This window comes from Tribolium madens, unplaced genomic scaffold (genome assembly GCF_015345945.1).
Source record: "Tribolium madens isolate multiple individuals breed KSU strain unplaced genomic scaffold, Tmad_KSU_1.1 Scaffold_1;HRSCAF=32;Tcas5.2_LG8, whole genome shotgun sequence".
Classification (NCBI taxonomy): domain Eukaryota; kingdom Metazoa; phylum Arthropoda; class Insecta; order Coleoptera; family Tenebrionidae; genus Tribolium; species Tribolium madens.
Window position 1 is genome coordinate 585,469 of NW_025400984.1, and position 10,825 is coordinate 596,293.

General features: G+C 33.8%; 1 protein-coding gene across 3 annotated transcripts in view; it reads right to left on the bottom strand.

The window, feature by feature from the left end:
• Positions 1-10,825, bottom strand: part of LOC123004018 — a 29,365-nt gene that overhangs the window by 16,235 nt on the left and 2,305 nt on the right. For 2 of the 3 annotated variants that reach the window (XM_044397117.1, XM_044397119.1), the window contains exons 2-3: positions 6,010-6,343; positions 13-5,957 (exon numbers count right to left, since the gene is read on the bottom strand). In XM_044397117.1, the coding sequence (XP_044253052.1) occupies positions 13-5,957; positions 6,010-6,340 (6,276 nt within the window). In that variant the 5' untranslated portion in view covers positions 6,341-6,343. The remainder of the gene's footprint in view (positions 1-12; positions 5,958-6,009; positions 6,344-10,825) is intronic. The other variant, XM_044397118.1, reaches the window with a different exon arrangement.

Consider the following 10,825-nt stretch of genomic DNA (forward strand, 5'->3'; position numbering starts at 1 on the left):
AAATATACTTACCAATTCCTCCAACACTTCCAAATCATAAATTTCTTCAATTTCTTCTTCTGTGATTCCTTCTATGGAAGTCCTACTTTTTACCGAAGCAGCGTTAGTAGTAGTAATAGTCCGTCCTGAACCAGTTCTCCTCAAAGCAACTCCAAATTTAGTTTGACGTACATCACTGTTTTCCTCATGCTTTTTACTCAGTTGATTAATACTATCACGATGGGGGCTGTTAGGTCTCAAACTTCTGTCCAAAGGTTTCATGTAACCTGGAATATCACTTTCCGGAGATAAAGATCTTCTTGTTATTTCTTGTTGTTTTTCTGGTGACTTCGGCCTTGAACTAGCTTTATTTAGAAGCAGTTGTGTCGATTTCAAAGTTTTATCCTCTTGTTCATTCTCATAAGTCAGTTTTCGTGAAGCATCAGTTTTAAGTTTTCTTCCTTCAAAAACTGAAGGACGACTTAAAATATCCCGTTGTTTGAAAATCTGTTGGTCTGTATTTATATTTTCAAACAACGCTTTAGCTTTCTTGACGCTTTCTGTACTTCTGAGACGGTCAGTGGAACTCAAAACCGATTTCGATTCTTCTTGGCTCGGACGTCTTGCAGATTTTGGTGTCGAGTCGGATAATTTAGGAGAACTATCTCTTCGACCATATTTACTTTCTTGAACTTCTGTTTTAATTGAAGAATATTGGTTAGAAGGTCTTCTTGTCGGTGTGGTTTCCTTAGATGGTGATTTCTTAACTGGCGCTTCTGGTTTTGGAGTGCTTGGTTTAATATCAATTTTTGAAAGTGATACAGGTTTGGTGGATTCACTAGTTAGTGTATCAGCAGTTTTGATGAATTTGTTAACTTTATCTGAAACACTCAACAAGCAATCATCTTCTTTAATTGTTACGTCAATATCATCAAAATTAGGTTTTTCAACTTTTGAAGCCGGTTCTTTTTGAGTTACCACTTTTTCAGCAGTTGTAATAAAATGTGCCACTTTGTCGGACACACTAACCTCATCTTCAGAATAATATTGACATTTAGGGCTTTTAGGTCTTTGTGGTAAATCTTGAGGAGTAGTCAGTTGTTCAGCAGTTGTTATAAACTTGTTAACTTTTTGGGAAACACTTAAAAGACAATCATCTGATTTCAAATCTTCAGTCACTTCTAATTTGGGTCGTTCAACTTTAGGAGCAGGTCCTTGTTTTGGTTTCGAATCTTTAACAGTGTTGTATGAAAATTTGTTAATTTTTTTATCAATGCTTAAAAGACTTATGTCAGTGTCAGTATCCAGTGTTGTTTTTGAGGTATCCACAACTTCTGTAAATCTGCTGAAATCTTTGACGTCTTCACTTTCTAGAATAGGAATGTCAGAAAGTTTCTTCGGTTTTCGTGTGGGTGATGTGTCATCAGGTTCAGCGATTTGATCGGGATATCTAGGAGTCGTTTCATCATCGGAAGATACTGGTAATGGGCAAAGACGGTCAGGTGTTGGCTCTCTTGACGATTTAGATCTTTGTAAATCCACAATTACATCTCTTTCAGTAGCTTCATTATTAATAATAATAGATTTAGTAGTGATACATTTTTCTTGTTTTGTCTTGGGAAGTAACTCAGGCTTGGAAGCTCCTCTCAATGGCGTCTTAGTTTCAGGTCGTTTTTTAATAACTTGGTCACTTATAGTACGCGTAATTTTTCCTTTTTTTAAACTGGTTGAAATTTCATGTGTCACTTCGCTGTCTAAGCTATCTACAATGGATTCATCATCGGATGAGATATGCCCATTTTGCAACTTTGTTTTTTTAGAAACTGCTTTGATTAGTTTTGAAACTGTTGGTTTTGGTGTTGTTTTAGACGGAGTTTTCCCTGAAATTACAGTTATTGTTGTACTAACCACATGACGTTTGGGTGTTGTACGTTTTGTGTCAGTTTCAGTCACTGTTTTAGAAATCACCCCTTGAGGTTTTTTAATTTTAGATTCCTCTGGTTTGATGGGTTGAGGGCGTTTTACTGGAGTTTTCTTTGGGACATCTCCATTAACTAACGTTTTTGTAACTTTTTTATTAATTGTATCGTCAATTCTATGAGTCCTAATATGAACACGGTTATCTTCTTTAGCCTGTTTAAGATTTTCTACATCATAAAGAGTAATTTTTGCCGATGTCTTTTTAACATCTTCTTTTAGTTTTGTTTTATCATCAACTGACTTTTTAATATTTTTGGTGTCAGTTTTTGTAGTTCTTGTAGTAATGATTTTGTTTGTGGTAACATAGTTGTTTTTCTCTGTCAAGGGTTTCTTTATAGGTGATGAAGCTCGAGACGAATCAGTTTTTCTGGTTACAGAACACGTGCGTTCATTTTCTATAAAAAGTTGTGCAGATCTCTTTGGAGACTCTTTCTTTACAGTTTTATTTGTTGTTTTTGTTCCAGTTTCTAGAACTTCTTTGTTAAGAACGGACTGCGTTTTCTTTTTACTTATATCGTTTCGTTGAACTTCTTCCTCTCGACATAGTTGACTTATGAATTTTTTTGTAGCCATTGGTTCATCAACTGGCACTTTTCCTTCCAACTCTGTAACGTTTGTAACGGTATGAATCTCTTCAACTTCTTTTTCTTCATCGGTGGTTGTTGACGATGATGAATCTTTTCTTGTTATAGATTTATCTTTGCTTGGTGATTTAGGGTGAGTTATATATTCAGATTTGTCTGGTTTTCTTAAAATAGGTTGGCTTTTTTCAGGCACTTTCCTAATTTGTGATGGAAATTCCTCAATTTTTGAGCCGTCTCTTTTAGGCTGCGCTTTTTGAGGATATTTTTCCGATGAGACTTTTTCAGGAGATTTCTTCACTTGTGATGGAAATTCGTGAATTTTAGGAGCATTTTCATCAAAGGATTTAAGCTTATGCATACTTTTGCATATTTCGACATCTTCCTCTAATGGTTTTCTCTCTTTACGTTCGCTGCGTGATGTAAACAATGTATTTTTTTCAGGAAATTTTCTTATTTGAGATGGAAATTCGTCAATCATAGGTGGCTCCTCTTCTGGAACCGTCTTCTCAGAATACGGTTCTAAAAGTTCTTTTTGGGGCGACTTTCTAATCTGTGAGGGAAACTCGTATGTTTGTGGAATATCTTCTGGAAGTCTGGTTCGTTCAGGATACGGTTCCCATAACTCTTTTTCAGGAGAGCGTTTAATTTGAGAAGGAAATTCAGAAATTTTTGGACCATCCTTAATAGGACTTGTTTTTTCGGGATAAGGACCTAACGGTTCTTTTTCAGGCGTTTTTCTAATTTGGGAAGGAAACTCACAGATTTTTAAAATTTCTGTTACCGGCCTCTTTTTTTCTGGATAGGGTTCTAAAGGCTCTCTTTCAGGCGTTTTTCTAATCTGAGAAGGAAACTCACTTATTTTTGGACTTTCGTTCATCGGCCTCTTTTTTTCTGGATAAGGTTCTAAAGGCTCTTTTTGTGGAGATTTTCTAATTTGAGAAGGAAATTCAGAAATTTTTGGACTTTCTTTAACAGGCCTTGTTTTTTCTGGATACGAGGGTAGCGGTTCCTTTTCATGAGGTCTACTACTTTGAGAAGGAAATTCAGAAATTTTCGGTCCCTCCTTTGTAGGACTCTTTTTTTCTGAATATCCCTTCGCAACTTCTTTTTCAGGCGACCGTTTTATTTGTGACGGAAATTCACTAATTTTGGAAGCTCCCTTCGATGGACTTTTACGATCAGGATATTGCTGAAGAGATTCTTTAGTGGGACTTTTTCTTACTTGGGATGGAAACTCAGTAATTTTCTTGTCAGGAGACGAAAGTTCTTTAGTAGGACTTGTTTTCTCTGTAGTGGTCTTGGGACCCGAACCACGCCTTGCTACAATTCTGTCAAGACTATTTTTTCTCTTATCTGTTTCATTCGTGATACCCAGAATTTGTCGACAACGCTCTTCGTATGTATCAGTCCTTTTAAATGGTCTGTCTGTCCTTGGAGACTCTTTAGTTGGAGAGGGATTTCTCAAACTGCTAGACCTAGCTACATCTCGAGCACTTGCTTTTTTGGGCGACGTATCTTTTAGTGGTGAAGTTGGTGAACGATCAGTGACTTTCTTTGTCGATTTTCTTGTAATTTCTAAAGTAGACGGCCTTGATTTTGTGATAACAGTAGTTTCATTAGTATCCAAATCGGTAACAATGTCCTCATTTCTTATATACTCAATGTCGCTTGCAACGCTAGTTGGAGAAGGACTTCTAGATCTAGTCTTAGACTTGTTTTTCCTTCTAGTCAAGGTACTACTATCAATCTCCGTGGTAATAGTTTTGCGAGTAACTGTATCTGTATTACGGTTGGTTTTGCAAGTGATAGTCTCATTACTTATAGTTTTTTTAGGAGAGATACTTCGTCTCTCGGGTGATAATCGAGACGGATGTCTGTTTTTCTCAGGGCTAGCACTACTTCGCAAAGAATTTGTACTAGTTCTCAGACTGCGAGTAGGTGAGGAACATTTGCTTATCCTATCTGGACTAACTGCTCTCAGAGATCGGGCAAAAGCATCGTGTGTTGGGCTAACCTCAACGCTGATTTTCCTATTAACATAATCAGTTCTGTAAGTTGTGTCGTATTGACCTTCTGTTGGAGAATGTTTTTGATCAAGTTCAGATTTTCCAGGTTTAATAGGTTGACGTCGTTCAGGTTGCTCGTATTTCGATTCAGATTTTGGAAGTTTCTCAGGGCTTTTAGCTCTGGGTGTCCCTTGTTTGGGTTCTATTCGTTTTATATTGTCTTGTTTTTCAATAGCAATAAATTCCTCATTAATTTTATTTTTATGTTGTTCCTCCTGATACCTTCTTTTATCTTTAATATCATTTATTTGTTTGGTGACCGTTGTATGAGTAGAAGTAGTTATAGCATCATCGACTGCTTGATTCTTAGTATCGTATCTATTTTTGACCACTGTAGTTTTAACAGTAGATTCGTTACGAATTGGTTCTTCACACATACCTTCAACATTTTTTACGACGGTTGTCCTTGTCGTAACATTTGAGTCGTAGGTAGTACTTGGCTCTTCTCTCATGTCATATACATTTTTTATAATTGTCGTCTTGTGAGAAGAACTTGGTTGCCCACTTTGAATAACATTAGTTGTATTTGTTGAACTCTTAAAAATATCTTTTTCTGAATCGATTGTGGTTTTGGAGAGATTGTCAACAGAATCGGATTTTACAGTTCTAGTGATGGTTTTGGTGGTTGCTGGTTGTAACTCTTGGTTATAAATATGTCGAGTAACCGTTGTAGTAGTACTTGATGGCTGTTCGGTAATGTAACGAGTAGACCTTGTCTCATTTTGATTCGATCTTGATTCAACAGCTTGAGAAGAACTAACAGTAGATGATCTTTGTTCAGAAGTGTTTTTAACCGATTGTGAAGTGGTTCCACCTCGAACTTCGTATTTAGTGGTTGTTACAGTAGTACCATCCGGCATGGTTCTGGTTTCTCTTATAACTTTAGTTTTCCCTTCAACGTAATTCGGATGTTTTTTTAATTCATTGGGAATGTTATCGGTGTAGGTTTTTCGTGATACAAGATAATCGTCATTTTGGTTCTGTGTAATCATTTTTGATGGTGTTTGAATAATATCACCAGTTGTAGAGTGCTGTTCTGTTACATATCTTGAAGAAGAAGAAGTTTTGGTCGACGAGGTCTTAAATGAAGAACTTTCATCGCCTCCACACGCTTCTTGCTTAATGACGGTATTAGAAGATGCACCAACAGCTTTAGTAAAGTTTTTATCATCACCATCTTTATAGACAGTCGCTTGTTGTTCATTTTTCGCAGCAAAATCAAGATGTCCGCCTTCAATTTTCTCACTTCCAGAAGTTGTGGCTACTTTACTCGTAGTGAAGGTTTTACCGTCGTCGCTCTTCTTGTTTGATGTAACCACAGTCCATCCTTGATTGCCCATTCCTTTTTCTTAGATTATTAATATTATTTTTGTTCCGAATAGTTTAATTATTAAACTTACCAACAACTCTATAGCTGTCGTCCCTTGTGGGTGATTCCGAATCTCTTATTTCTTTCGTTTTCATGCTGATGAAACTGTGATCAGCTAGAGAGTCAGCATGGGTAGAAGTCAAACAGGATTTACTTTCAGTGGTTGTTTTCATGGTACTCCTTTGAATGTCCGAATTGACTTCTCCGGAGTTGTAAAACTCTCTAAGTCGCGCTTCGCGTAGTTTGTACATGTGAGCACGAATCTCCTTTTTGCGACCGAAATCCTCGGATTCCTGCCACATTTTACGCAAGACATCTTCATCTTTGATGAGGGACACGTCCCCCGACGTTTCGACCGACATTTCCTGTTCAAAGTATAAATTAGTTGACATCATCAGACACTGTGGGAGGTGTGGGAATGTTACGCAATATTTGTCATTCAAAATTTAGGCGTTTGAAGGATTCTTTTATAATTAACAAGCAAAAAATTTTCCTATTTACATATGGCATATTTTTTTATACGTGGTAAATGTGTTTCCAGAATAACCATTTTTGATATACTTATTTGTGTTTCGATAAGTTGTTTTATCTGGATAACACAAGACTTTTGGTTAATTTTCAAGTTTACTTCGTGATTATTGAAATGACATTGCCTATAAATTCTCAAATATTTCTTTATCTTATGATGAACGGGTGTCAAATATCGTAAAATCGTGACTAATTAACCTTGAAAACTTAGTGCCAGTAAATAATGTAGGAACACCTATTTCATTCTTTTGCATACCAACTATGTACTATTGCAAGTATATAACGGGTGAGCAACAGTTTTATTGTCAGTCCTGGAAGAGAGAGATACACATACAGGGACATTTTTTTTTATTAGTATACATAGCCTTATGTATACTGTTAAAAAACCGGGTCAATTTCATTGGTAGGCGACCAAAATTTCAAGCTTTTAGTGGGTACTAGATATTAAAATATTCAAAACTAAAATTTTGTGTCAACTTTGTCAAGTGTCAGTCTTGAAACTTAAAGCGCAGCTTTAAAAAGTTAATACCATTTATGATACCATGTACACCAAAGTGAATCGGGAGATATAGTCCCATCGCATAGGCTCCACGATCGCCAGACTTGGCATCTAACGATTTTTTTCGTTGAGGGTATTTAAAAATAAAAATTTATACTAATGTTCCAATGCAAAACTTAGAAGAGCTGAAAGAACGTATTCGTACAGAATGTAATAATATAGATCCTGAATTTATCAGGAATGCAGTAGCGGGGTTTTCAAAATCGCTTGGGTTATTGTTTGGAACTGCAAGAAAGCATTTTGAACATTTGCTTTAATTATTAAATATTTTTTATGTTTTGATGGGTTTTAATTTTTTTAATTAATATTTAATTACATTTACTTTGTTGTTTTTAAAAGTTTGTCTTTTATTTATCGATAAATACAGGGTGTTTCACGTAATTTTACGAAGCCTGCCCCTGTAAGATGCAATCAATAATACATATTCCGATAGGAACTCGATTACAAATTTTGAAAAATTGGATAATCTTCTCTAGTTTGTTCAACATTTCAAAAATTACAACGTTTTTAGTTAGTTAGTGATTAAGATAAATAAACTAGCTTCATACTCATGCCGTCTCTTGATAAAACAAATGATAATTATTTCTGAAAAACTGCAGTTTATGACTGTTAATGAAACAGTGATTAGTTTGACAACTACTGTCATGGGTTTCCAAAAGTTAAATAATTAAATGTGTATTTTTGTATCCAGTGTTCTGTGATTTTTGTATATTTGGGTGCGTACATTAGGTGCAAACCTCGTAAAGTTCTGTGAAACACCCTGTTATAAATAAGCCTGTGTAACATTGGTTGCCTATGCCTAGACAACGGCTAATTGTAAATTGCCATAGTAACATTGAAGTTGACCCGTTTTTTTTTTAAGTATACATAGGGCTATTTATACTAGTAAAAAAATGTCCCTGTATAAGTCATGTGTAAGTTGAAACCTTTAAAATAATTCATTTACCTAGAGTAAAACTTCCGAACTCTAATCGCCAAAGGTCCAAAACTCAAATTCAAATTAGATAATAATAAATTAGAGAAAATTTGAATTAAGGAAAATACAAGCAAAACAAAATTGTGAAAATAACACAACTTATCTTATTCGAATGTTTATAGTTTCTGTGATATACAGGGATGTTCGTTTTTAGAGCTCTACCATGGGGATCTCAGTTATTATAAGTGATACGAGGTCGGTTAAATTAGGGCAAAGTTGCGCATTTTTATGTTGAACAATAATCTGAAAGAAAATTTAATGTGTCATTTTTAGTTTTTGAATTATTGGAAAAAAACGGAAATTTGTAATTTTCGTTTTTATTTTTTCAAGCAAAAACTAGGACGTTATTAAGGCATTTTTTTACAAGGAATATCGTATTTTCCAAAGCGCTCTTGATATCAGAGTTAACACTCAACTTTGGATTTTCTTATGGATGCCATATTTGATTTCTGTATTTTTGAAAAGTCTTTTTGTTCCTGATTACAACGATGTATCACACGATATGATCAAATTTTCCATGCTGATCAAAATTAAGAAAAAGCGTGCTTTGGGAAAAACGCTACCAATTTTAATTAACAAACTTAATTTTGACAGTTTAATTGAATTTGATGGATCTGGAAGTCACATTTCCTTCAAGCTTATCTACTTAAAAACAGAGGTTTTTAAATACTAACAACGTGATATACTAGAATTTATTCTTTGCAAAACAAAACAACACAAAGTTATAAAAGACGCTCGAATGTAGCAGCAATTTTGTTTGTAAATTAAAATCGGTGGCATTTTTTCCAAAGCACTCTTCGCAAAAACGCTTTTTCTAGCATGAAAAATTTGATCATATCGTGTAATTGTAATCATGGAACAAAAAGACTTTTCAAAAATACAGAAATCAAATATGGCGTCCATAAGAAAATCCAAAGATAAGTGTTATAACTCTGATATCCTTGTAAAAAAAGTGCCTTAAGAACGTCTTAGTTAAAAACGTCTAGGTCTTTTAGTTTTTGCTTGAAAAAATAAAAACGAAAATTACAAATCTCCGTTTTTTTTTCTATAATACAAAAACTAAAAATGACACATTAAATTTTCTTTCAGATTATTGTACAAAAATGCGCAACTTTGTCCTAATTTAACCGACCTCGTATCTCTTATAATAACTGAGATCCCCATGGTGGTGTACGAAAAACGAACACCCTGTAAAGGGCTTTAGTAGTTAAATAAATTTAAACTTGTTGCTCAGCCGTAAACGTCACGAACAAAAATTGTAAACAAATACATACAAATACATTGCTTTAAAAAACTGAGTTAATTACGCCACAGAAAAAAAATCTTATTATAATAAATGTCACCGAGTATTAGTAATACATATCAAATATCGAATAAAGTATTCAAACAATGCCAACTTCGTTTGTATTTCATTTTTTGAAACAAATTTTCTGACGCTAAAATGGATGCTGTAGTACCCTGTATACCTCAGAAATTATATAAACATTCATAAAGCCAGTTGAATTATTTTAATTTCGTTAGACCTGTATTATAGTCATCTCTTAAAATTTTGTACACAACTATTAAAATCACCCTGTACATATTAAATTACAATTTGTAAATATGTACATGTAGAAAATAAAAATACTATAAATCAAATCTGTAGTGCCCAAAATTGAAAGAAGTTAACTGCAATCAGCTTAACTTCATTAAACGGCCAAGAACCAAGAAACTCCCATTCCGAATATCCGAAACAAGTTTCTGCCAGTCGTCATCATATATATTATTATACAGTGCCGGCCTAAGGCAAAGTTTTAGGATGAAGCGAAATCCAATTATGACTCACAATTTGCTTACCCTTAATTTCCACTACTCCAAAAAATTATATAAACAAAAAAATTCCTAAATTTCTTGGTGATTTTTGAAAGGCTGTCTTGGTTAAAAATGGTCGTATGTAAATTAAAAAAAAAACGTTTTGAGGCTTCAAGTTTCTAGTTTTGAGATCTTTTGGCAAAAATTTTTTATGCTATGGTTATCACGCAATCCTAAAAAATAGCACACGAAAAAAAAAATTTTTTTTTTTTGGGCTACAGACTTATATTATTATATTATTTTTTAGTTAAACAATGCATGCGCCGGATAGTCTCGTAATTCAGCTTTAATATGCTTTTATCATATTCTTCTTACGTCAATTTGTCGATGAAATATCTGACTTTAAATGAAAAAGTATCCTTTTGTCTTTGATCATCAATATTATCTCAGATATTGAAATCCCAGACGATTTTTATATTATTGCGGAAAATCTTGTGGTAACTTCAGTGAGTTACATCGTATTTATTCCTATCCCCAACGTATGTTGCTGAATTTCTTAAACATAAATGCGATGGATACTACGCATACAATATTATACTCCTCAATTATTATTACTCATTGCAAGAGTTTACAAAAGGAACAACTTTGTTTGTATTGAGTGATTATATTTTTTTCAATCTGTACACATCTGTACAGATATATCATAATATACTATTGTATCGAAGTAATAAAATTTGTATACATAATAATGTATCCATTACAATTACTTTTAAAGAGGGGAAAAAGTTTATGACTTCATATTAATGGCAGAACATAATCTAATCCTTAATTACTAATAATAACTAGGTACTACTAATAATTAAAAAATTGACAATGTCAAAATGAAAAGTTAAAAAAACGCGTCTAAAGAATTATGATGTATCTATTTTGTTATTTTGCTTTAATGATAACAGGAAATGAGTTTGGTTTAATTGAAAACTTTATTAATTTATT